The sequence below is a fragment of the Marmota monax genome, unplaced genomic scaffold, assembly GCF_021218885.2.
Source record: "Marmota monax isolate L192 unplaced genomic scaffold, Marmota_monax_Labrador192_F-V1.1 WCK01_AAM20220418_F8-fsc00018, whole genome shotgun sequence".
NCBI lineage: Eukaryota > Metazoa > Chordata > Mammalia > Rodentia > Sciuridae > Marmota > Marmota monax.
The window spans coordinates 11,688,303-11,716,261 of NW_026692201.1; the positions used below are offsets into that span (position 1 = coordinate 11,688,303).

Genomic DNA, 27,959 nt, shown 5'->3' on the forward strand with positions numbered 1-27,959 from the left:
CTTAAACTTTTAGTTTTCTGAGATAAGTGCCCAGGAGTTTAATTGCTTGACTTTACGGTAAAGCAAGTGTTGCTATTTTTTATTATAATGTTTTCCCATTAGAATAAAAGCCCTGAAACAGCAGGGATTTGGTTGTTTTGGTTCAGTGCTGTAATCAACATATAGAACATTGCTTGGTTCAAAGTAGGCATTAATCCATACCTACTGGATAAATAGGCTTCAGATCCATAAAGAGATTTATCCTTGTGTGCACAGACGCTTTCAGAACTAAGGAGAAATGAGTCTGCAAAATAGCTTTGGGGGAAGATGATAGATATAGGGATAAGAGGTATAGACAGGTTGCCTTCTGACCCTAACAAGCCTGGGGCATCTGCTTGAGACCTGAATGATAGAGCAGCCCCAGCAAGAAGTTTGAGTTCATAAAGAGATTTGTGATGTTCTGAAAATAGCCAACACCAAGGAACACAGTAGGACCCAATGTGGCTAAAATGACTAGACTCCTGCTGCTTCTTCAGACCATGTACATTTTAGCTGGTGAGGTAATCATTAGCTGGGGACAGAGTAGCCTGCCCCTGAGCAGTATGTTCCAGGAGGGGTCAATGGCAGAGCTAAGTATATGACACATATTCGCCAAAAAGCAAGTTCTCAATAAATACTTTCTAAATGTGTGAATATATAATTTCCTGATGTGGCTGGGGGATACTCTAGGAAAGAATGAGGTCCCATGTGAGCTACATGGAAGTTCGGAAGGTAGCAGCAAAGAGCAATGGTGATCAGGAAATCAATGTTAACATCACTGGGAGACTGTGTAAATTCAGATTAATCACATTATTTTTAAAAACTGCTTTTTGTGGTTTTATTTGTGTTCCTTTAGAGAATCTTCATAAACCATGAGTGAACCCATTCTAGTATAAATATGCTCTCTTAATGAGTATAATCTTGTGGCAAATTTTTTAAAAGATATTTCTGTTCAAAGTTTATTATTTTGGAACAACCAGGTTTCTTTTAATAAGTAAAAGGATAAAAATGTTTTTACTATTATCTAAAATAGCCATTTTAAAATATGAGTTTTATCAATATCAGAGTTTGTTTACATATTTGAGTAGTGTTTCTGTGCAAATATCTATTATCTATGTTGTCCAAGACCATGTTCTTTGTTGGCCTCTAGCCAAAAAAGGAAAAGAAGAAAATAAAAATGTTTTGGAACTCTGGCTAATATAGATAGATTAAATAATGATGAATTATAAGAAGAATAAGCTAACAACTTCTTCTGTCTTGATTCTTTCACTTAGTTAGGAATTCTTTCTGTAAGATGATTTGCATGATTTTTAACAAAGGTTAAATGTCACAATTCAATAAGGTTTTGAGAAGCTCATTCTGTGTGAGCTTTTAATTAAGTATACTAAATTTAGTTTCCCTTTGAGTGTATCTCTGCTTATTGTGTTTAGATACTGCAATTCCTCACAAGATGGTTCTAGAACACTGATTTCCAGCTTTGGTTGCACATTAGAATCATCAGGGGAGGTTTTAAAACCCCTAATGCCTAAACCACACCCTGGACCAATTAAAAAACAGACTCTGGGGTAGAAGTCAGCCATTGCTGATTTTTATAGGTCCCCAGGCAGTTGTAATGTGCAGCCAAGGTTGAGAACCAGAGTTCTAGGAACATTTGTGTCACTTTTACTGGGGGACTTGTTAAATACACCTGGGTCCAAAACTAAGTCTATTAAACTGGAATCTCTGTGGATGAACAAAAGAAATCTGTGTATTTATTTGGACTGCCACATGATTCAATGTTTAGTGAGTTCCAGGACCTCTGGTTTATATACTTAAGGGGCCTCATACTGACCTGCAAAGTCATCAGTGAGCAGGAATATTTCAAATCTCGACCTCAGCTTTTGGGGTTGGAAGCAAGTCTATTTTTAAAGTCTTCTTAGAGATATTTATTTAACCAATGGAGTTATATAGTTTGCATGTGTAAGTAATAACTCCAGGTAAAAGTTTTTACAAAATTTGGAAGTGAATTCTTTGTTAGGACAAATGGACTCTGTAGTGAAAAAGCTAAACTAAAGAAGCCAGGAAGATAAAAATTATTAAAAACTGATTTAAAAATAATAAGAATTATCTTTAATTAGGATGTTAAGAAAAATTTTTATAGAAAAGCATAAAGTTCTCTTTATCCCACAATACAGATTTTTTTTTCTTAAAAATTAAAACATTTTTAAAGGAAAGAAAAATTCACAATCAATAGGAATCAGTATTAGATTGTAAAACATTAGACCATCAGGCATACCTAATTCTTCCAATTTTGTAAAGTATGTTCTGAAACACCTCATGTGACTCTAATGAACATTTTTTAAGCAAGCAGGGTAAAGGGCTATTAACTCCAGTTTTTGCAGACATGTTATTTTGAGCATACAACACAGTAAGCTCCCAGTAAATGTCTATTGCATTGAATCATTGAATGAGAAACCTGTAGCACAGAAGCATTAAATGCCAGCTGACCCTTCATCTATAGATCAAGATAGAGCTGCATCAAAGTCCAGGTCTTATTCAGAATCCTGCCCCTTATATTATGCCTCCTCCAGTATAATTAAGATACTTAAGGTTAATGGTCAGTCGTTAAGCCAGTGGTCCTTAAGTTTAGTGTACCTCAAGATCATATGGGTATTTTTAAATCCTAAAGCATTAAATCCAAGGCATTGACCAAAGATTCCAATTCAACATGGCTTAGGTAGACTATGAGTCTTCATATTTAACAAGTATAACGTATCGGAGAAAACACAAAATTGCCAAATATGCAATTAATCCTATTAACAATGATTATTGAAACAGCAAATATCATTATCTAATTCTAAGAAAAGTGGAACATGTAATTTACACAAGTGAAAAAATTCAAGGCCCCAGTAGATTTTTATTTGTTGAATGTATGAATCCATTAATCAATAACATAAATCTAAGACCAAACTGATTTACAGTATTTAGCAGAATAAAGAGGAAAGCCTTAGGTCTGTTTTCCTGACCACCTTTTACAATGAGGAAAAGTGCTAGTGAGAATTTTATCTTTCCTGAGCCAATCTGATCACATGGACCACTTCTTTAAACCATTCCTTTTGCTTATAGGACTTGGTGGGCTCCTAGACCAGCTATTCTTCACCATAAAATAGAAAATGACAATTTGTTCTTGAAGGAAATAATGGCTGTGAAGTTGTGCACTGACTGGGAGGGAAGAATGCATAGAGTCTGCAGTGGGAAGACAGGCAGAGTCCTGGGAATGAAGCAATAGTCCTTCTCTAAGGCATTAGAGTTGTTACTAGGCAACGAAGACAATATGATTACTTCTAGCATGCCCCAAATGCAGCTCCCAGTAGAAAGCTGCCTGCTTACAAATGCCTTTCAAATCTTAACCTCTGGACCATTTTGGTGCTCAATTTATTCTACAATGTATATCCTTAATTTATATACATGCATACAGTGTGTATGTGTGTTTCAAATTATTCTATAGCATTTTCAAAACAAATACAATTTGATAAATCTATATGAGATCCCTAATGATTATTTTAAAATTATTATAGAGTTATAATCTCATGCTATTTTTATTATGACTAATGTTGATGAGTATGTTGAAAAACAGGGACTCTCATTAATTGCCAGCAAGCAGGTAAAATGGTACAGTCCCCATAGGAGGCATTTTGGCAGTCTCTTATAAAACTGAAGGTACCTTCTCAGATATTGCTCTCCTAGGTATTTACCCAAATAAATTGAAGACTTATGTTCACATAAAACCTTGCATGTGAATATTTATAGAAGCTTTATTTATCATTTCCAAAATTTGAAAGTAACCAAGGTACCCTACAAATGGTGAGTAAATTGTGATAAAACCATATAATGAAATATTGTTTAAGTGTAAAAACTAATGAGCTACCAAAGTCCTAGAAAGATAAGGAGGGACCTTAAATGCATATTGTTCAGTGAAAGCAATCAATGTGAAAAGGTTACATTCTGGGGGATTCTATTTATATGAGTTTCTGGAAAAGGCAAAACTATAGAGACAGTGAAAGATCAATGGCTGTCAAAGGTTGGGGCAGGGGAAGGAAAGTATAAATGGATAGAATACGGGGGTTTTATGTCAATGAACCTATTTTGTGTGATTCTATAATGGAGAACACCTGAGCTTATCTATTTTTAAAATCTCAGGTAATTATAAAATAAAAAAGAAATCAACCTAATGTAAATTATGGGCTTTAGTTAATAATGTTGTATTAATACTTGCTTACAATTGTAATAAATGTATTGCACCAGTTCAATATGTTAATGCTAGGGGAAACTGTATGGATGTGAAAGAAAGCTAGATGGGAACACTATATTTCATGCTCAGTTTTTCTATAAAGTTTACACTAAAATAAAACATACCATTAAAAAATCCAAAAAGCATATGTAGATATTAATTATGGAAATAATTTTCCTAATTTGTAAAACATTGATAACATAGTTGTTAAACTGAAATGATTACCTGTATATTCATCACTGGGTATCATAAAACTTAATTAAGTGTCTAACTATATTCTAGAATATTTAGTGAATATTCTATCACATAGAACTGATTTAGTAAGCATTCCCCCAATGGCTATCTGCAGGATTTTTTTTCTATTCTTTTTCCAAATGAAATATTTATATTAAATTAATACATCTTTAATTTTTAGTAACTTTCAATGAAGTTTTGCCTTTCAAAAACCTTAAAAATTTTGCTCTCATCTATTTTATGCAACTGAATTCAACAGTTGCTATCAGTGTAGGATATGATCATACTTAGCTATTCAAAACTTTGTATAGTAGTTCTCAAACTTTCCGATGTGCAAGAGTCACCTGGGGATTGTTATGGAGTGCAGATTCTGATTCAGTTGACTTGAGGTGATGCTTGATAATCTGCATTTCTAAAAATCTCCTAGGGACATTCTGAGTAGCAAGGCTCTAGAGAATATCTCGGTCATGAAACTGTTACCAGTGTGAAAAACAAACCCAAACACATAGCAGTTCTTGCAAGAGATTAAAGAGTTGTATTTCTGTTTCTCCTACAAAAAGATTTCCAGAGCTACCAGCACTTCTAAATCTGCTTCCCCAATATATAATCCTTTTCAATTTCATCTATAAAGAGGAAGGCTTGATAACCTTTGTACAGTGAGTAAGCAACCCATTTAGTCATAATATTTTCCTGGCTCATGTGAACCAAAGGTCATCTATTTCTAGTTCAATTCCTCAATTTATGTGTCTTTGGTCACAGAAAGGTCAAATGACTAGCTCAAGGTCACTTATCCAATAACTTTAAATGTCAGGTCTCAAATACAGACTTCTGATTCCAAATCCAAATCTAGTCTTCTTCCTTCCATTGACTCTTACAACTAATAATGATGCAATCTACAGAATACAGGCAGGTGATTTGACAATAAAATTTTAGTTCTGAATTGAATCTCTCAGCCTCAGGTTTTCCACTGCAATGCCTAAAATGAATTTAAGGTCTTGGGGAAGGGGTCAGGTGCAGTAAGGGGAGCAGTTATTTGGTCTCCAAAATAAGCTTTGAAATTTAATGAATTTTCAGTGTGATGCAAGGGTATAAGGCAAAAGACTGGGACATACAAAAGATGGCTTGATTTTTTTTTTTTTTCTGAGTTGCTTAGGGCATCATTAAGTGGCTGAGAGTGACTTTGAACTCGTGATCCTCCTGCCTAAGCCTTCTGAGGTGTTGGGATTATAGGCATTTGCCACCACACCTGGCTGACTTGATATGTTTGATGGAACTTCTAAGTGCTTCTTAAAAACAACTGAAATGAAATGGAACTTCTCAAAATGAAGAAATTTAGGCCTAGAGATAATGAAAATAATTTTGTATCACTGTATAAATATTATTCGTCAGAACTAAGATTTTGAGTTTTCCAATCTCTGGCTTAAGGGCAGGCCCCAACATCATGCTGCCTTCAACAGTAGGTTGGGGAAAAAGAACGAATTAATGTGGAATACATGTGACATTAGGGGTCTATACATGCCTTCCAAATATAATCCTTCCAAACTCTAAGGATTTCTTCTAACAGTAAGAATCTGCTTGTATATACTCTCAGTTTCTAAAAAAAGGAAATCAGAATAATTTGACCTTACATTTAAGGCCCATGTCTGAACACCAGACAACAGTCCATCGTGAAAATCTGGTTCCAGGTGGGTCTTCGTGTGTATGTGTACAGGCTACTCTGAACTGAATTGAGGGAGGTGGCCAGATTGTCTCCTCTGGGCACTGCCCTGACACTGTATCTCAAGGCATTGTGATTAAGGATTGCCAATATTCTTTTCATTGGATTAAGTGAATATCTAGGCACCTGGGATGCTGGGCTCCCATCTTCAGAAATTCTACAAACTCTTGGACATGGGAAATGTCCAGAAAAGTACAAGGTGCTCCTAAAGTTTCAGGTTTGGGGGCACTATGCTTGATGCTGTTGGCTGGAGCTTGGGCTCTGGCTGACATATCCAGATTTGCCTTACTTATTTTTAAAACCATCACTTAACTGTCGCTCTGATATTCATGGCTCACATAATCCCTCTCTACTCTTCCTACCACATGCTTTTCTCCTCCCTCTAATCAATATCCTGTCCCTTCTTCAATACTCAGCTTGCATGTGACACCCCTATAAAAACTTTCCCTGACAGCTTGCCTGCTGGGATCCTGTGGTAATTTGGAGTCCACACCACTCATTTGACATTTTTGTTCAGTTCTGCTTCTAAGAAGAAATCATCACAGATGAATTTATTTTGATGAAATTTCCAGGATAAATAAGATTAGAGATAAAAGAAAGAAGTGCAGATGACAGGCTTGTTGATTTTTCAAAGATTTACATGCTAAAATGACAATAAGAAAGAAGGAGAGCCCTATCTTGCAGATAGGGCAGAGTGGACAGTGCTCTTTTCTGGGTATCATCTCTAAACTTAATCACCAGGATAATTCTGGGAAGCTTGAAGAATGTAGCTTTAATGCAAATGTGAAAGGGAGACAAATATCAGTTTGACAGGAACAGGAATATTTTGCAATTATGGTTGAACAATGATGAAAAGGGCAAACCAGGATATTACAAACCCCCCACATCCCTGGAAGGACTGCAACATAGTCAAGTCCTCAGCTGAGGACCTGGTGTATTCAGTGGGAGAGAAGCAGCACAGCCAAGTGCAAGGGCTCTTTGCTGCTCAAACTGCTCAAAGAATCTATGATTCTACCACAAACAAAGAATGGTAATGACTTGTACACTTTAGATCAATAATAATAAAAGCAAAATGACTAGAAATAACTTACTGTGCTGACAGTGAATCCCATTAAATCCTCGGGGACATTTACAAACATAGCCTATGAAAGTGTCCCCTCTGTATGCTTCACTTATTTCACAGGTTCCTCCATTATGGCACGGATTAGGAATGCAGGGACCTGAAAGACAGAAAAATATATATTGCCGCATGATGCATATGCTTAAAAGTAGATCAACATTTTGCAATTAACAATTTTATAGAAAAAGTACTTTAGATATTAATATACAGAAAATGTACTGGTTGTGTAAACTCTGAAGACCTGGGTTGGAATTCTAGTTTTACCATATTTTAGTCCATGTCACCTTGAAATTTATTTATTTTCTCTGTTGCCTCAATTTACTCTTGTGTTAAATATTAATATTAATAATATTTATCTCAATGGGTTCTGTTACCAATGAAAAGAGTTCAGGTACATACAAAATATCAATGAAAGTGTTTATCACATATTAAGAACTCAAAAAATATAGCACTAAGTTAATTTCCAAGGCATCTGAATTGTAGAATAGCTTTTGCATATTTAAAAATTAATATCAAATAGTAATTTTTTGAAGTTATGAACACTGAAGAGTTTTTGTCCTCTGTTGTAGCATATGACTGTAACCACAGAGACCAAGAAAAATGTTATAGGCTACTTTTGAATTTAAGGTAGAACATGCCTCTGGAAAAGCATGTTTCTTGCCAACCTAAAAGGGGCAGCTAACCAAAAGTTGCACCTTTGGAGAAAAGAGTCTGATCGTCACTTATGAGCTTTCAGAAAGTAACTTCAACAGAGTGACCAATACCTGTGGCAAGTGACGAGGTTGTGCTCAGATCTCCCTTGGAGAGAACCAGACTGCCAGCAGTGTGGTTAGTTGACAGCAGCCAGGTACTGAACAGTAGGATCTGCTACAGTAGCGTTCATTCCAGGTCACACTCCTTAGTCAATGGCTGAGCACCATGGGGCGTGTCAAGCTGGGCCAGTCCCGCTAACCTAAGACCCTTCAAGTGCACGTTTTGTACTCTGGAGTGCTCCACTAGTGAATCTGAGATTTTCTTTGAACCCTGGGAGTCTAAGGGTTTTTCTATGCAAAGCTCTTTCTTTCCTTTTTCTTTCTTCAGAAATGTCAGGGAATGTCACCGTCTGAGTACTTAACCTACCTACTCTTGCTGTCTTTACCCTTTGTCCATTACAGACATTCTCCCTGGGAATTTTTTTCTACTTATTCTGTATTATAGTCTGCTTTCTGGAGAATATTATTTGATGACAGAATCCAGACTCGAGATTTTGAGGAAGGGTAGAGTCTAGTTGAGGAAAGAAAAATTCTCTCTGTGAGATAAAGAAAGACCAAACAACAAAAACAATGTTGTTTTTTTTTTCCTACTTTTTTTTTCTTTTTTTTTTTAACTATGGAGACTAGAGCACATTTCAAAGTGAGAAAAAATATCATGTGTATGCATGAATGCATGAAGACAATCCCAATATTATGTATGGTTGTAATGCATCAATAAAAATATATGGAAAATAGAGAAAATAAAGTTAAGGTGTACATATTAGCAAAGGAGAGTACATATATAAATATACTGGTGAATTTTACCTTTATGTATATCTATAAAGCATCAATTTCAAAACAACAAATAAATAGAAGAAGACCAGAAGAGCAGAAGAAGGAGAATAGGATGAGAAGGAGGGAAAGGAAGTACTGGACACTGAAACAGAGCAAATTATATGGAATCATGAATGTATGATATGTCAAAATGAACTCCGCTACTATGTATAACTATAATGTACTAATAAAACATGAAAAAAAATAAAACTAAGTGTCTATGAATGAAAAGTGGATTCCAGAGTCCTAAGGAAGATGCACTGAGAAAAGGAGATAATGCTTTCAATTGAGACAGGAAGGAAGGCACAGGGTTGGACACAAGAGGTCCCAACAGGGAGAACTAGTCAAGGAGTGCAAAAGTGAATGGCTACTTGAATATGGGTCTGTCGAGAGCCAGCCATGAGCTGTGTATGTGAGCTATGCACATTTGAGTATATGAGGGAACTGGACTAACGTTGCTGCTCTGACTGGACTATGTGATGTATGTGTTCTTTTCACTCGCTCTGCCTATGATCCCCACACAGCATCTGAGATGGGTATCACTTTTCAAGATGACAGTCAAACTGCTGACAAGAAGACATCACCAAGAAAGACTCTACCCTCTAAAACCTGACCCTTGGCCCTATTAGAATAAAATGTTCTATTGAACAGCTCTCCCCAAATAAAACTGGGATTTGGGATATACTTGCTCTATCTTTTGCCTGCCTCTCTGGCCTTCCTTGTGAGAGCTGAGGTAGAGGAGCCATCTCTGAACCCCAAAATAGTTACTTTCTGTTTCTGTGTGGTTATTTAGTAGCCAGCCCAATTCACATTCACCTGGAGTGACCTTGACTGATTTAGTTGCATGTCATGACATGGGTCAAAGTCCTTTTTGGAACTTTGGAAAGGAAATGAAATTTATTATTATAATTTTAAGCAATACAATAGGACTTCAACAACAGGTAGCAAGTCCTTAGGAGTTGAGTGACATTGCCCTGCCACTGGAGCAAAACTTCATGATTGTATTCCTTCGGCCAGCAGCTTTATATCTGAAAGTATCTTTGATGATCCATTCCTTTCAGTTTTAACTTGTGTGAAGTTCAATGGCTCTAGAGTCTAACAAAGGTACAGTTAGACTAGGAAACAACATGGCTGGATTATAAAAAAATAAATAGAAATCAAGGGAGCTGTCATTCCCCACCCCCAGCTGTCCCATCTTAATTACAAAGAATGACCAAGTCTAGAGAATTAGCAAAAATACTAAAATTAATAAGTTATATTAGAAATTTTGGTCAAGTATATTTTAGCTACTTGCTAAAAAAGAATTTATGTGAGATGATAGTTACGTTAGTATACTTTATTATGATAAAACATTTTATTATCTCTATGTATTATAACATCATGTTGTAAACCTTAACTATACATAATAAAATTTATTTTTGAAAAATCAGTATATTTATTTAAGTAGGCAGTTTTGTGCCATTCAGTACATATCACAAATAAATTATCTAACCTCTGCCCTTAAAGTGATGCATTGCCAATATTGGAGACAGAGAAGAAAGTGCAAGACCAATGATTAGCTTGAGAGGAATTTGAATCATTTGCTTCCTTTGCTAAAATGTGTAAATTGTGCTGAAAACCCAGATCTATTATTTCTCAGTTTTCACTTTTGTCCTCACTAATTAATTACTATATGGTAGTGTCTTACAATTTCCAATTTTTTTCTATATAAATGTTCTCAAATATTTCTCAAAGCAATTTGTCAAGGTAGTCACTATCATTTTCTTTCGTGGTTAAAAAAACAACTGAAGATCAGAAAGATTAGATATTTCTCAAATCCACATCTCCTGTACACATTTAGGAGTGAACAAAGAATATCTGATTTCAGAAAGGGATGATGAAATAAATGGGGTGTTAGAGGTTTTACTCATTGATTCATTTCAATATCAGATAAAAAAGACTTAGATATTTTTAACTGACAACCATACAGATAATAATTGTTAGAGAAAGATAGAAATAGATTTAAATAAATAAATACTTTTAAACAAACAAGGAACTTTTAAAGTTACCTTATGCAATCTCTCAATTTTACAGTTGAGAAAGCAAAACCTAATAGGAATATATCTAGAAAACACTTAAGATGAAGAAAATTGAGTTTAACAAATTATATCTAGGAGGAAAAAATAGTTATTAAAACCAAAATTAATGAAGCTATTCCTGTCCTCTCAAGAGAGTGCAGTGATTTACATCAGAGAGAAAATATTTTTCCATGCTCCCTTAAACTTTCAGAGTTCTATTAGTGATGACTAAAAAATACTGAATAAAGGTACTTCTACCAGATCTTGGGTGAGTTAGAATATAGATTTTCAGGAAAGTGGTCAGTGGAAGTCACTCTAAGGAACAAAGGGTGAATCCGAGCCTGGAAGAGATGGCTACCTTATGCATACCTACATCTTAGCAAAATAGACTCGTGATACAGCAAACACAGGGAGATGAGCTACATGAACCTGTGTAACAAAGGGAAGAAATGAGGAAGGGATTGGGAAGACCCAGGAGAGGAGAACTTCAAAGGAAAGCTGAAAGTAAAGTAAGTCTTCAAGGAAAGAGGTGGGTCAAGCAATAGACTGGGATGCTGTAATATTTTGGAAAAAGTGGCTGGTAACAAATGTAATGTCTTAAATTCCAGTTTAAGTTGTTTTCACTGATGCTATGTGAAAAGTCTTTGCAGGAGAATCCAGCTCTACACAGACATTGGCTAACCACCCATGCCTGTGAGTTGTACCTAGCTGTGCTCTCCATCCATCTGGTCCTGCCAAGAGGGGAGAAATACTCTCCATTCAGCTCATCCTGCCAGAAGTAGAGAAGTGCTGCTGCACACAAAGCCCCAGGGGTTCCAGTGGAGACAGGAATCTGAAGGTAGAGTTGACTGGGGTATATTAAGTCCCAGGCACTCTGAACGCTTCCTGAGGGCATAGGCGAAGCTTGCCCAGGAATCCTGGTGTAGCCTCTCGCATTCCTAAGAGATGTGAGCTAGTGAGTTGGAACTCATTTCATTCACATCCCAAAGGACATCAGACCTCAGCTGACATCTGGGTTTTAGAAAAGACTACAATAGAGACTGCTGCTATTATTTTTCCCATCCCAAGGAATTCAGTGATTTTCATTTAAAGTAGGATGAAATAAAGCCAATAGTATAAAGATTTAATCTTTCTAGAGTCTTTACAAGCTAGCAACAGGAAGTATACATTTTTCTTTATATTACTTTTTAAGAATATATTCTTGTTTTAGAGATAAAAAAAATCAGGCTTGGAGAGGTTAAAGTAAATAATGTCTCTAACTATAAAAGCAACAATTTTAACACATTCTTCCTAGCTGCAAAGTCCACATCCTTTCCATCAAGCCAGGTTGACAATCTATATACTAATATGTTAGCTATGACAAATGTAAACAGAATTAGCATGAATTCACCAAGCACATTCCTATAAATAGTATAGCACTGCAAAGCCTCCCCACATGAGAACATCTCAGAGTATTTTCAACAATTGTGTCATGAGGTATTACATATACAGGCTCTACTATGCTAACAATACTGTTTCATTTCAACTATGTTCAAAATCAACTGTCAAACACAAAAATTTCCCCAATATTGTTACTTAATAAATATATGTGAAACAGATAAAATGTTAAATGCCTTGTCTTTCTTTTGTAGTGGTCATGACAGAGCTGAAGTAAATGGTTCCTTGTCACTTTTTCCCTGTATATCATAAATATCACTTCGAAAGAGTCATGGTCAGCACACAGCTGATGTTTGGTACATTTTTGAATAAACAAGTATATGACAATAATGAGTAATAACAACTATATCTATTGCTTAAACCCTATTTTAATTTTAGGTTTATAGAAGGTTTAGGCTTTTCACTCAATAATTACTATGAATACTTCCTGTAACTTTTCTACATCTTTCAATCTTTAAGTCCTTCAAAATTTAATTAGGTTCCAATGTTTTTGTCTCTAATATGGTTTCATCTTCAAGAATGTTACACAGAATTGTAAATAACAGACTGTTTGAATGTGTACTTTTACATAATGATTGCATGTATCTTAATTCTTAGGCAAATATACAATCAAGAACAACATGAATTTTCACAATCTCATTAACAGTGTTTTACTCTCCCAATTTAACAATTCTTATTAAATAAAGACATTCACTTGAAAGATGAGCAAAATGAAATAATGAGAAAATAAGTTATTACATAAAGAAAACAATAAATGAAGTGCCAGAAATCAACTCAAAAAATTTGTTTGATAGCCAAAAGTGTTTTGGGTTTGGTGTATGATTAAAATGCATATCAACAGTTTCTTTTTTCTCCAAGTGATAAGGGGATTTAATCATAAGAAAAATAGAGGCCTAGAAAATGTCTATTATTCTTTGTGTTTTCCCCACAACATAATATTCAACTCTATTTTGATATTGAAAGTATTATTTTAAAGTCCCACTCTGACAAATGATAATAATCAGCTATAGTATAAAATGATGCTACTACCATGAGGATAAGAAATAAACTGAACCTGACAGACATAGAAGGATTTTCCCACTAATTTTAGGTTAAGTACTATTTATTAATTAGGTACCTAATGTACTAGTAATATACCACAAATACTTTGAGTGGAATTAAAATTGTCGGCAAAGACTAAACTTGCAATATCATAATATGTGTAGCTTTCCAGTTTATATGATTCATTTTTAAGGTGAATTTAGAAGCTTTCCTTCACTTGTGAATGTGGTACAGATGATATAAACAAAGTTCCCTGTTTGTATAGTGGTGTCTGGAAATTAATTCTAAAATCTCTCAATGCCCTCATATTAATAAATGTTTTTAATAGGTTATGTTTTTAACTTTAGCAGTCAAAACTTTAGTGTACTGAAGGTATTCAATATCCTTTCTGTAGCATATCAGCACTAATATAAATATCTTACCCATAGCTTTGTAAACAATTTAACAGCAGAGCAAATTTTGAAAACAAATTAATATTACTCAATCAGAGCAAATAAAAACAAAAAGAAGGCAGTCAAGAGTGATCTTACCTCCTTTCTACTTTGATAGTCTCTTTAAAGAAGTTTGCATCTTCTTGCATTATAAATGTGCAGAAGAAGTATACAGACTGGTGGGTATAATCTTTATTTCTGATTAGTACTTATAAATTACAGACTATCTGATTAGACAACAAGGTTTGGTTATATCACTTTCAAAAATATAAGCAGATCCAACTGGCAACCTTGTGGGAGCAAGAAATTTAGGCACACAAAGAAACCCAGTGATTCTGTCACACAGAAAAGAGCCATGTGAGGACACAGACAGAAGGTGGCCATCTGCAAGCCAAGGAGAGAGACCTCAGAAGAAATCCAACCTGCCAACACTGAAGTTGCTTTCCTTACAGAAAATAAGTCAATTAAGGAAACCAGAGTTTTATTTTATTACCAGAATTGGATGATAATATGCTCATATTTATCAATGTTAACATCTTAGCTAAAATTAATTGCTCTTGGTTGTCACATAGCAGTGGCAGATAAGTTTGGTTGGTGGTGGAAATGAAGAGAGAAGTCTATGTTAGAAGCTGTTATTAGGAAGAATCCAGAAATACTTATGTAGGTGGACAGAAGGAAGTACCAAAGAAGGAATAAAGATTCCTTGGAGTTGCTCTTTATTCATTTGAAACTTTCATCTGAGCTAGGTTTGCTGATAGTAAGTCATCAACTTTTTGAAAGAGTCATGGTGTGTGTTAATTCTACAAACACAATTAATAATGGTGGCACAGTTGTCAATACCTTCCCCCACGGTGGATGAATATTGGTAATACTTTAAAAAAATGAGTTAACATATTAGAGCAAAAGAAGCTATTGCTTTACACAGTGATGACTGTATCTTAGTATGACTCACCCCCCATTCTCTTTCCTGTCCATTCATCTTTCACACTGCTTCCCAAACAAGCTTTCTATAATACTAAGGGCATCATGGAAATTCTCAGCTCAGAAAGCTTAATTTCCCCAATACTAATATATAGTCACGTTATATACGTGTGTGTGTGTGTGTGTGTGTGTGTGTGTTTTCTTTTATCCTCTATAACATTACATCACTTGGGGCATATTATGGTTTACCATTAATATTTGTTGATTGACTGTTTGATATTATCATTGCAGGGCAAATACAGTGATTACAAGACAAAACCAATGTCATCCCTTTCAAAGACTAAGAAATCTAGATCTGATATAATGTGCTTAGGAATAGAAAAGATAGTATATAGAAATGTTTTATTATAAATTGATGAATGTTATGAAAATAAGCTCTATCACTATTAAATTTAGTAAATATAAGGTGCAGATACAATTCAAGGTGTTGGGTCAATGAGATAAACATTCTCAAAGTCCAAAACAGACATTTTTTTCAATGCATAGACTATCACAATAACCAATATTTTAAATGCTTTAATTAGTGCATTTGTTATATATAAAATTGGGTTTATTTTGACATACTCATACAGGCATGGAATATATTTGTCTTCTCCTCAGTCCCCAGGGATTTCTCTTTCCCTCCTTCCTCCCCACTTCCCTTCCTCTATTCCACTGGTCTTTCTTCTACTTACTTATAGTTTTATTTAATTGGTGTTTCATAGATATAAAGGCAGAATTCACTGTAGTATATTTATATATGTACATAGAATGATTTGGTCAATTTCATTCCACCATTCCTCCCTTTTTCCATCTCTCCTCCCTCTACATCTCCTTCTTCTGATCACTATTTCACTTTCATGGTGTCCTCCTATCCCCTTTCCCCTCTTATTTTGCTCTAGCAGTCACATATGAGAGAAAACACATGACCCTTGACTTTCTGAGTCTGGCTTATTTCACTTGGTTTAGTGTTTTCCAGTTCCATTCATTTACCAACAAATGCCACAATTTCATTCTTTATGGCTGAATAAAATTTCATTGTATATATAAACCACATTCTCTTTATCCATTCATCTGTTCATGGGTACCTGGGCTCGTTCCACAACTTAGGTATTGTGAATTGTGCTGCTATAAACATTGGTGTGCCTGTAAAGTTTCTATACAATAAGGGGAAACAAGAGCATGGAGAGAGAGCCTACAGATGGGGGGATCTTTGTCAGCTACTCTTATGAAAGGGAATGAATATCTAAAATATATAAAGAACTAAAATCTTAACAACAAAAATTAAATAACCCAATCAATAAATGGGTAGAATAACTAAGCAAACACTCTCAAAAGAAGAAATACAAATGGCCAACAAATATATGAAGAATGTTCAACATACCTAGAAATCAGGGGATTTGAAAATCAAAACTACACTGAGATTTCATCTTACTTTATTTAGAGTGGCAATAATCAAGAATACAAATAATAATAAATGTTGGCGAGGATGTGAGCAAAAAAATCACACTCACACTTTGTTGGTGGTACTGCAAATTAGAATAATCACTCTGGAAAGCAATATGAAGATTCTTCAAAAGACTAGGAATAAAATGAATATATGATCCATCTATTCCACTCCTTGGTATTTATGCTAAACAACTAAAATAAACATTTTTTATATTATTTTGATGGCTACTATAATAATCATGTGAAAACATTTTCCATGTGAAAATTCCTATGAAAAATTCAGAAAACATAAATGAAATACAAGCTGATTGATATAAAAAAAGAAAAAAAATTAAAAGAAAAATTTAAAAGATACTCCATAATTTTGAAGCAATCTAAGAAAATTCTTTTAAAAACTCATCTTTAATCAGGGAACCAAACAAAGATATTTTCCATGTGCAAATAACTAGTTTAAAATGCATATAATTCAGAATTCACAAGCCATTCCCTGCAAAATATAATTCAGTCTTGAGAATACACACCAGTGAAGGGGTGGAAAATGGTGAGATATCATCCAAATTTGCCTTTAGCTATCATAGTTTGGTTCATGTAAATGTAATAGGACATAGATAAAGACAGAATAGACACCACTGCTTTCGATATACATTTTATAAGAAAATAAGTTTCAGCAACATCAGGCAATCTCACTCTATCACATGGTGTCTCTAAGCAACTGCAAAATTTCCATGTTCTTCATCAATCTTTTTCTGACAGCTCTTCACCTTTTTCAGGTTCCTCCTCAACTTGCTGTCTATGCAGCATGATTAGCATCTCACTGTACACTGCTTTTTTCTTTCATTATTCTATGGGTCTCTTTTTGTCTCTGACTGGATTATAAACTATTTGTGCACATGCATCCTGACTTCTTATATTTTTGTACCCCCAGAGACTGTAAAATCCTAGATATTTGGTTATTACTTCATACATTTGTACTCACTGACATATAGTTTTGGAAATGTCAACATATAACCTAAAATACTAACCATAATCTATAACAAAAAACAAAGTTTAGAGATTGGATACATTTTTTAACTGTACCCCTTTTAATTTGCATTAGTAAATTGTGAGAACCCAATTTTAAGCCTATAGCCTAGCCAAACTTTCTTTGCCAAATGCTGTAGCAATCTATAATAGATTGTGACTAGTCTTCTAATTATAAATAAAGGGGCACACTATTGCAACAAAACTAGAGCTCTTTCTCTTAAAATTGGCGAGGTGATTTTGATCTTGGAGACAGTGAAAGGAGGTGAGGGGGGTTTCCATTTCTACTTTTGGAATCAGTCCTCCAGGACCACCTGGACAGGCAAATTGCTGTTTGCATTCCCTCCTCAGTCTTTGCGTGTGGCTTATTTGTGGCAGACTTCAGAAGGCATAAAACAAAGCAGGCATGGATTCTGGCCAGCTGGCCATCTGTTCCTTCACCCACTGTGATAATTTGGTCTTGTAGAATTTTGTTAAGTGAGCATTAAGTAATGACCATGTCAAACAGGGTACACAGTGACTATTTCTTAATCACTGGATGAAAGCTTAGGGAATGTTTGCCCAAACACAGAAAAGGTCACTAAAGCTTAGAGGAAAAAAAAAAAGCAGTGAAATAGATGCATAACAGCAACAATTAACTTCATCTACATTTTTACTTTCGACCATGTTGAATCCATGTCAAATAGAACAGGGTAAATGTGGTATGAGGAAGCTGTGTAAATATCATCAAAGTTCCTAATGATCCACTATGCATGTGGCAATGTGTACAGACAAACTAAAGGAAGAATTTTAAAACCAAGAAAATATGGGAGGGACTTTATCATCCTGACTGAATTAAAGGCATTTATAGTCATTGACATCAAACGTTTCAAAATCATTCCCAAGAATAACAGCAAGTAGTCACTTATTGGCCAGAATACTTCCTGTGCTGGTGTTTTTTAAAAAGATCATTTGAAGGATCTCATTCTGAGACAGCAGCTTTTTTCTCATATATAATTGAACTGCAAAACCATAAGCTTTTTAAATCCCCTGAATGGATACTTAATGATACATTCAATGAACTATATATTTGGGATCGTTTTCCTAAATGATCTTAAACAATGTTAATCCAAAATTTCTGTTGGCTCATACTGCCTGGTATTGCAAAGTCTATACATTGGGATGAATCTGAGATGTTACTGCCACTGTTTGCAAAAATTAACCAAATGCTTCACCTCGTTATGTTGTCTTGAACTTCTACGACATAAAGGAAACATCTTCTCCCAGAATTCTATTCAAGTAGTTCTCCAGTTCAGAATACCTTTCTTTACAACCTCACTTTGACTACTACAAGTTTCATATCCTCCATCAATTCTTCCCTATCATTTATTCTTATTTTCTTCAATGCATTTCTATTACTTTCTGTTATATACTCCTTCCACTCATTCACTCATTTATTCACCAATACAATCATTTAGTTCATATTTGGAGCTTGCTCCTATTGAGTTCTAGAAGTAGCTTGGTACCAAGGTTCAAAGCAGAACAGTTGCATGTTGCAGGTAACTTTAGTCATATGGGAGGACTGAAACTAACCAATCACATTTTTTAAAAAAAGAAGGAAGGAAATTGGCCAAATTACATTTTGTTCATGTGTGAATATGTAACAAATCCCATTAATAGGTGTAGTTACAATGTACCAATGAATACCTTTTAAAACTGAAAAGTAATTATTCAAGGAGTCATAAAGGAAAGGCATATTGTGTCCTAAGAAACTATTAATAGGAAATTTCCTGAAAACTTAACATAAACTAGAAGTTTAACACCAAGTAAGGCCAGGTAAGGGAAAGAAGAATATGAATATTCCATTGTAGGTCTGTGGAAAGAGAAACAGGACCAAAATAAAAGCCTATCAAGAGGCCACTATAGCAGAAATAGACAGAGAAACAGTGGAAAGTTAGGGATTAAATTGTGAAGGCCTTCAAAATCCATGTGTGTAAAAAAATCCTGTTTTGTGGACTACATTCACATCTTTCAACAATAAAACAACAGACCTGGATTTCAAAACTTTACAGAAAATCTGTTTGTTCTATAGAGTACGCTTGAAAAGGATCAGCATAGATAAAAGCAGACCAGTTAAGATCACCTTGCTAGACCAGGTAAATTGTGACAGGGACTTAGATTAAAGTAGCAGTCTGGTAGATACAGACCAAAATGGAGCAGATTTCAGAGAAAATGTTCAAAAATGACTACTCTGTGTCTCGATTTCACATCCCAGTGATAAAATCACCTATTGGTGATGTTTGCTGACACTGCCATACAGGAAGAGTTTCTAGGTCGGGAGGGATGATCATGAGTAATCTTTGCTGACATGTTATTCAAAAGGTAGTATCAAGTAGCAGAGGATAGCATGGACTGGAAACAAAAATAGTGATATTCCTGGGAATAGGTGGCAGTTTATAGGCAGGGATATTGCTATCTGATGAAAGCTAAAAGACAGCAGAGGGAAAATATCTGGGTGTGGCGGCACATGCCTATAATCTCCGAGATTTGGGAATCTGAGGCTATAGGATCACAAGATCAAAGCCAGCCTCAGCAACTTTGTGAGGTCCTAAGCAACTCAGCAAGACCCTGTGTCAATCAGTCAATCAATTTTTAAAAAGGGCTGGGGATGTGGCTCAATAGTTAAATGCCCCTGGGTTCAAAGTCTTGTACCAACACACACACATACACACACACACACACACACACACACACACAGAGAGAGAGAGAGAGAGAGAGAGAGAGAGAAAAGAACAGAGAATCCAAGACTATGCCTCAAGAAATGCTGTCATGTGATGGCCAGATAGACCATACAGTAAAAGCAGTGGCCAGAAAAGTGAAAACAATTAGTAGGAACAATGTATCATTGTGGCAGTTCAACTGTTCAAAATACTCATATCTCATCATTGAGAATAGATGCTCAGCATCTGTAGCTGTGGGATTTCTGTTTTATGCTTCTTTGTAAGCCACTTTGTTTTGTAAACCTCACAGCACACAAAAAATATGCGACTCATAGACCAAGTACACTGGCAATGCCTATTAAGGAAATCTTCTCTTTATGTGACATTATTTCATACCACAGGGCATTCTGGTTGATCCCTTTGCTTATAAAGAATCACATTCCCATAAACAAAGAAACACCAAGTTGGAGAACTGGCCAATGCTTTCTGTTTCCAAACGAAGTGTTATTTGGCCTATAGAAGGAAAAGCAAAAACATGGGAACAAAAAGAGAAATATCTGACCACAGGGAAAAAGAGAGAACATGTGAAGTGATGATTCATGTTTTCAGATTTGCTGAAAGTGTTTTCTGGCAATTTTTGTTTTGCTGAAATCTCTCTCTCTGGTGCTGCAGCTGCTCATTGTGGACTCTCCTTTACTAAGCTGGATGCCTTTTGTTTGATGGTATATCTAAGACTGGTTCCTGTGAGATCATTCTGACTATGGAGCTGACTACACTGATCTATCCTGAGGATAAGAAAACATCTAGAAAGCTTTGCCTACAGGGTTAGACAAAGCATCAGAAAAAAAAAAATTAGGAATGATAACAGCACACTTTATGCAGAGTACTTGTCTGTACGCTTCCCAGTAGGCATGAAAATGTAAGAATTAAATATTTGAAAAGTCTTGAAATTCACTTAAAATGCATATAACAATTTATTATCATTGCAAACCAAATTAAAAATGTTCAACTATTAAACACAATTTACTTTCTAAACCCACAAAAGTATTAAATGTATACAGCCAGATTTGTATTACTATAAAAATTTTATTTCTACTTTTCTAGTATTATGCATTTAAATTTGTAAATTCTATGTTACATTAATCACATGAATATAGATGGGCAAATTTTAGATGAAGCTATAGTAATTACTGTATTCCCCATAAAAGAAATCATTCCTGCTGACAATTTTTGTGGTGGATATTGTTAAAGATTGACTATAGTTCATAAAATGGCAAGGCTTCTTTCATGAAAGTTATTAGACATTTAAGCTCTCCTCAGTTTGATCAAAATGATAAAGCAATTAAATAGGATACTTTAATATCACTATCTTTAGACTCTGACACTGTATTTAATACTACATAGAATATGCTCATAGAACCATTAAAAGAAGTGGCAATAATCCAGGTTTGACTGAAATTTAATATTTATAAGGTTTTAACATTCTAAGTAAAATATACTTATTGAAATTATCAAGATGTCACCATCTCTGGATCAATAAGAAACTTGAATTCAGGGAAAAATACCTTGCATTATTTCTGCCCATTGTATTTTCTTATTTCCAATAAATTTATCTTTGGTTATATTTTTTATAGTATAAATAAATATTACACAAAAGAGAAACCTTTAGTCAATAAACAAATATATCAAGTACTTAATTAGACATGTTATTACCAATAATCTATTTAAAAAGAGTAGGTCTGGACTATCACTCTTTATGACCAGGATAAAAAAAAAAAGGTATAAGTTTTTTAGAGTATCCAATAATTTACTGCAAGTGGCAGCATTTGTGTTTTTCACTTGGTCAATACTGAAGATTTTAGTGTGATTTTTTTTTCCTGCAAAGAGGTTTTTTAAAAGTTATTGATAAGTCTAATTGTGGTAGGTCACAACAAAATAAGGAGATTTGTGATTATTTAGTGCTAAAATAATCAGCATAAATACATAGACAAGTAATTTCCATAGATTCAACTAAACTATGCCCTCACATAGTTGTGTAAGACATGATGGTAGCTTTTACTGATATGTTGAATTCTAACAGAAGATTGGTAAGCAGCAAAAATATCTTTAAATAGGAATTTGAAAGATAATATACTTTTCAGGATTAAATATCTATGTATGTGCTCTGAGGCTCACCCATGTGTTATTATACTTCTTTCATAGTTTTCAGGATGAAATAATTTTAACTATCTGTATATCATAAAACTTGAGGGCTCACATTCTCTTTGATCTATGTGCTTGAAGGAAGCCAGAAAAATCTCAAGGTTAAATTTAGCTCTCCCCATAGGAGCTACCTCAGTTCACCTGAACTAAAATGTGCAATCTTTGATGTAGACACCTGTGTTTGCAAGGCCATTCATTTTCTTTTCTTTTTTTTTTTTTTGGTGGGGGGGCAGGGTATGATACTGGGGATTGATCCCACAGCCTCATGCATGCTAGGCAAATACTCTACCACTGAGCTAAATCTTCAATACAGGTCTCTCAATTTTCATTAAGTGGATGCCATTACTACCTCTGCCTATGCTGCCTTTCAGAGAATAAGGGAATATATGTGTTCATCTTGCACCCAACTCATTAGAAATGCTTTGAACTTTGCCTTCCAAATACTGCAGGCCAAAAAGTCAGAAAACACATGAATGCCAACAATAAATAATTCATTAATATTGCATTGCAGATAGAAATAGTTTGGGTACATGACCCTTGTTGCTGTGCAGAACATGCAAGAAAGACTTTGTATTCCAAAAACTACACTGGCTGCTCCCTCTAAGGAGCTGTCGTCTAATTCCTTCATCTCTACCGAGCCTTTGTTCAAAAACATCTTCTCAACAATGGTTATCATGAAGCAGACTACTTAAAATGACTAACCCTACCCCCCAACCCACTATTTCTGTTTCTCCCTTACTGAACCTTGTTTTATTAGTAGTATTTATAAGCTTTTAACATCAAATAAATTTACTTACATGCTTTTGGGGTGGTGTTTATTTTCTGACTCCTCTCAATAGAATGTAAGTTCCATGAAGACATGGGTTTTGTTTTGTTCACTGATATTTTCAAAGTGCCTGGAAATGATGTATTTATCTCATCCTTTTATTTTTCTTAAAGTGTTTTTTTTCTTTAGATATTGATGGACCTTTATTTAATTCATTTATTTATAGGTGGTGCTGAGAATCTAACCCAGTGCCTTACACATGCTAAGCAAGCACTCTACCACTGGGCCACAACCCCAAGCCCTCATCCCATCCTTGACTGAATATGTCTCTACAGGAAATAGAACCTTAAACTTGCTCAGTATTGCTCAAATGGTGACTTTAGCCCTGTGTTATGCCAGAATCATCTAGCCATGTACATTATATCATTTTGACAAATACAGAAATGCTTTTTAGGATTCTGTTTTAGTGTTTTCCCATGAAACCAAAAAAATCAGAAAAAAATACCCTGCTTTAATTTATTTACTTCAATTGAATTATACTAACTAGGTAACAAGGAGAGGTATCTCTGAACTTAAGACCAAGAATAGTCTTGTTTCTTATGAGCAACAGGTCTACTTTATTCTTATGGACAATTTGATCTTATAGCATCAATTGGTCATTAGAAACTTGTTAAGCACCTGTGCTTGAGGCTCTCTGATTAATGACCCACATCAGAATATAGCCAATGGCGTCAAGAATCTTATATTCCAATAAATAGTAGTACAGACAAATATGTAACCTAAATATAATTGAATTAGTGCTAAATCAGAGTAAATACAGAGAGTTCTGACAGTGCCAACACTCCCTATATACCTGATAACCTATATCTTATACTTAGTGAATTAATATATTTTTCTGGATTAGAAAGCCTGTGTCCAAAGTACAGATATAAAGGCTCTGAGAAGATGTTATCATTATTCTAGAACTCAACCTCCTTTGCCTATACTTTTTTATATTATTAGCAAATTCTGATATTGGATAAAAATCTCTGATTTATATAAGGCTAATCTGACAATCCAAGTTTTTGAATTAGCTCAACTCCATTGAGTTAGACTTAACATAAACCAATTCCAATGCTCACAAATTAAGGAATGACTAGATAATCTACAATATAACTCTGAAATGGAATAGTATGGTGACAGTTACATTTAAAAAAATAATATATGATAAAATTGCATAGAATTCTATGTAATACAAAAAAAAAAAAGCACAGTATATGGTGTGATTAAGTAAAATCATACCAAAATCGAGGGTATATCATTGCAGTATCACCCAATGACAGGCATTAGAAAAAGTAAACAGGTTTTGAAAACAGGATTAAGATGCAGAATTGCATTATAAAGAGTTTGATAAAGGAGAAGGTCAACATTGTCATGGAAATCATTCTGAAAGTCCTTGTAATTGATAGTCTATTTCACAAATGTTCCAGCTCTCATGGACACAAGGAAGCATAGCATTTTATCCCTTTTCCACTCAGAAGTATATATGTGAAATTCTTTGGCCAATCTCCACTGTGAGAAGAAATAATGTGTGCCACTTCCAACAGAAGTTTTAAGAGCTAACAAATGATTAATCATGTATTTTCCCCACTGCTTTGGTAACTGTGGGAAGTTGAGTTGTATCTTTGTTAATCTGTCCCTGGGTGTCCACAGTGAACAGAAATCCTCTACTGACTCGTGCCAAAACTTTTGTGTTTTAAGCCTCTGGTATCTGATTATAGCTCTCTCATAGGGCACAACCAAGTTCATCCTGATTGATTAAGCATCAGAGGGGAAATGGGAGTCTGAGGAATCTCTTCTGTTATATTTTTTAAACTATAAAAGTTAAGCAAAGTTTGTGTAGGCACAGAGGTTTAATACTATGTCAGTCAGGAGTACACAAAGGAGAGTGAACTTGACAGTATTGGAAACAAGAACCAAATGAATATAGAAGGTAAGGGTTGAAGAAGAGAGAGAATAAAAGGTGATTTGGGATTTTTATCCTGACATAGCTATTAGTTATGCCATGTATTGAGAAACAAAATGTATAAAGGCAGAAGTTAAGAATATTCAGTTTTTGCATAGAGGCCATTAGACATATGTAGCTGATGACTGAAAATGGAAGTTTAAAATTTAAGAGAAGGGTCAGCAACATAGAAGAGAGAGAGGAGAAAATAGAGTCCTATATATTGTGAACTGACAATTCTTATAGGTCTTCTTCATATAGCATCTCTAACAATTTTAATTTTACCATCTTGCTGAAAGAGCTGAAAGTCTAGGATGTTTAGCTACCTAGATTTGGGAGTGCTATTCATAAAAGAGTTAATGAAACCTGAGATAAATTACATAAAGAGGGACAAGGAGACCATAAGACAATCTCCAAGAAGCAGCAAAGTAAGTGGGAAACAAAGTATAAGAGACATTTTTAATAGCAAAGTGACAGTACAATGTCACTTAGGCTAAGGAAGGAAAACATAAGACATGAATTGTTGATCATGTTGAATGCTGCAAACAAAACCAACTACATTCATCATCTTCAAATTACTTGATTTTGGGGGCTGGGGTTGTGGCTCAGTGGTAGAGTGCTCACCTAGCACATGCGAGGCTCTGGGTTCGATCTTCAGAACCACATTAAAAAAAAAAATTACTGGATTTTACCTTTCAATGGTTAACCTGTGAGGCACAAAAGCTGAGAAGGACTCTTTTTATTGTATATTAATAGTGTGCACAATATTAATCTGAATAAATCTCAGATGTGTGGTTTATGAGCATTACACCTCATGTTTGCCTAAATTAAAATCTAGGGAATTAAACAGATACTACCACTAGGAATATATATATATATATATATATATATATATATATATATATATATATATTTTTTTATTTCTTTAGGTAAAAGATATCTAGGAAAGTTGACCCAACAGATGTTGAATGAACCCCTTAACAGGACTAAATAAAATAGGTAAATTAATTCCACAAATTGCTCTCAAAAGGAATTTGAATCTCAGTGCTGATTTTGGTGTGCCAACAGCACATGTGTCTGGTGGGTCATAACACTTAATGAGATGCATGGGAACCTCTGAATTGGATGAAGTTTAAAGTGATGTTCAGGGAAATCCTGAATTAGAATGCACTCTGGTAATTTATTTGAAAGGTCATATAGGTGAATGGCTATTATAAAATCTATAACATAAGGGAAGTACTGTACTCTCAGTAGGCAGTTAAGAACTTTAGGTCAAGGGCTCATCTCAATTTTAGACTTGTAATAAGACAATGCTCTTTACTTTAAAAAAAAAAAAATATATATATATATATATATATATATATATATATATATATATATATATATATATATATATAACTTTTCTCCAAGGAAACAAAATTCCACTCTTCTTACATAAATTAAGAGAAAGTATTTGCATTTTTTCTTTTACAAACTCTCTCAGAGGAAAGGCAGAATTTTAATTAAGAAGGGTAAACATTTATAGACAATTTTTTAAAAATTGGTGATAAATGCTTTTGGTATTTGCTTAGAAACAATAATTCTTGCAGACAATGTTTTCATCACTTAAAAATATAGCTTTGATTTGCTGTTTCAAAGAGTTCTCCACTTTGATTGTTTTTTATTTATAATATATTAATTCTAAAAGAGCCAAAGAAGCCAGACTTCAAACAAAACCTCACTTTAGTGAAGAATATTTACAGAATTTTTAAAAATTCTGTAATACCAAAATTATGAAAATTATTTTAAATGTTTTGCTAGAAAGTGATGGTTTACAAAAAACCTCCTCCTGTTAGTCAAATTCACTTTCATATACACCACAAAATAAACTCCATTGCTTATCATTTGAACCTAACAATATAGAACACAACCATTTTAAAATTAAAATACTTTAAACACTGTCTACTCTGATTATATTTGTTACTGAAATTCCTTTTTTTTCATCAAAGTGTACATAAAAATAAGAGAGAATTCAGGCATCAAGATAATATATTTTTTACAATCAAGTTCCACGTCTTTGATGTTCAGCCTCTTCTTCATATGTAATTAAAAAATTCTTCCCTTTTCTTCAATTATATTTTAAAATTTTCTTGCATCCACCAAACCCCCAGACTTAGTCATTATCCACTTATTTTCTTTCTTATTCTACATATAACTTCTCCTCTCTTCTGCTTGTGTTCCAATTAACTTGGAAATTCTGCAGGTCCTTTATGACGGTACATCAGCATCCTTCAAAGAGTCTTCTGCTCTTCTTTGAAGTAACATATTAGTGATCTCAAAATCGTTCTTAAAATTCTCTTTTCTATTATGCCCATTTATAAGCATAAGTTAATTGGCCTGATACCAATTTTCAAAAAAATACATCAATTAAAAGTGAAGTGTTATTTTTGGGTGGCTTTTAAATGCAGTGTGTCCTATAAGCAGGCCTAATCATTAAAATAGTAACTATTGGGGCATGCATATATGTTTGTACTTATCTACATCACTTTTTTTTTTTTCGGGAACAATCTTAAGCAGTTCCCAAATGTTTCATGTTTAAGCTACAAATATTCCAATAAAAATAGCAGTGGATGGTAATCTTATAAGGAGAAGAAAAACAATGAATTCAGATATATTATTTTAAAAGAACCTCACAGGAGCAATTTACAATGTGTAATAGTTATAATATTTAAGATTGTATAAAGAAGCTGTGTCTACTGGAAGAACTTGACTGTTTAATGATAGGTGGTGAACAGTAAGGTTATTCTCAACTTCCATCAATCATTGGGTAGAGAAATTGGGAGTGTTGTAACACTCAGAAATAGAAATACATGTATTTATTAAGTATCCAGTTCACTGGTAAATAAAGTGGAAGAAATTCCATTAAAATGTTTTCTTGACATATTTTTCACAGCAATCCATTGGTATTTTCTCCTCTATCCCCCCAGTTTCTCAACATGATGATTTCCCA

General features: G+C 34.4%; 1 protein-coding gene across 2 annotated transcripts in view; it reads right to left on the reverse strand.

The window, feature by feature from the left end:
- Positions 1 to 27,959, reverse strand: part of Edil3 (EGF like repeats and discoidin domains 3) — a 398,880-nt gene that overhangs the window by 203,010 nt on the left and 167,911 nt on the right. For both annotated transcript variants that reach the window (XM_046428201.2, XM_046428193.2), the window contains one exon: positions 7,331 to 7,459. In XM_046428201.2, coding sequence (XP_046284157.1) covers positions 7,331 to 7,459 — 129 coding nt within the window. The remainder of the gene's footprint in view (positions 1 to 7,330; positions 7,460 to 27,959) is intronic.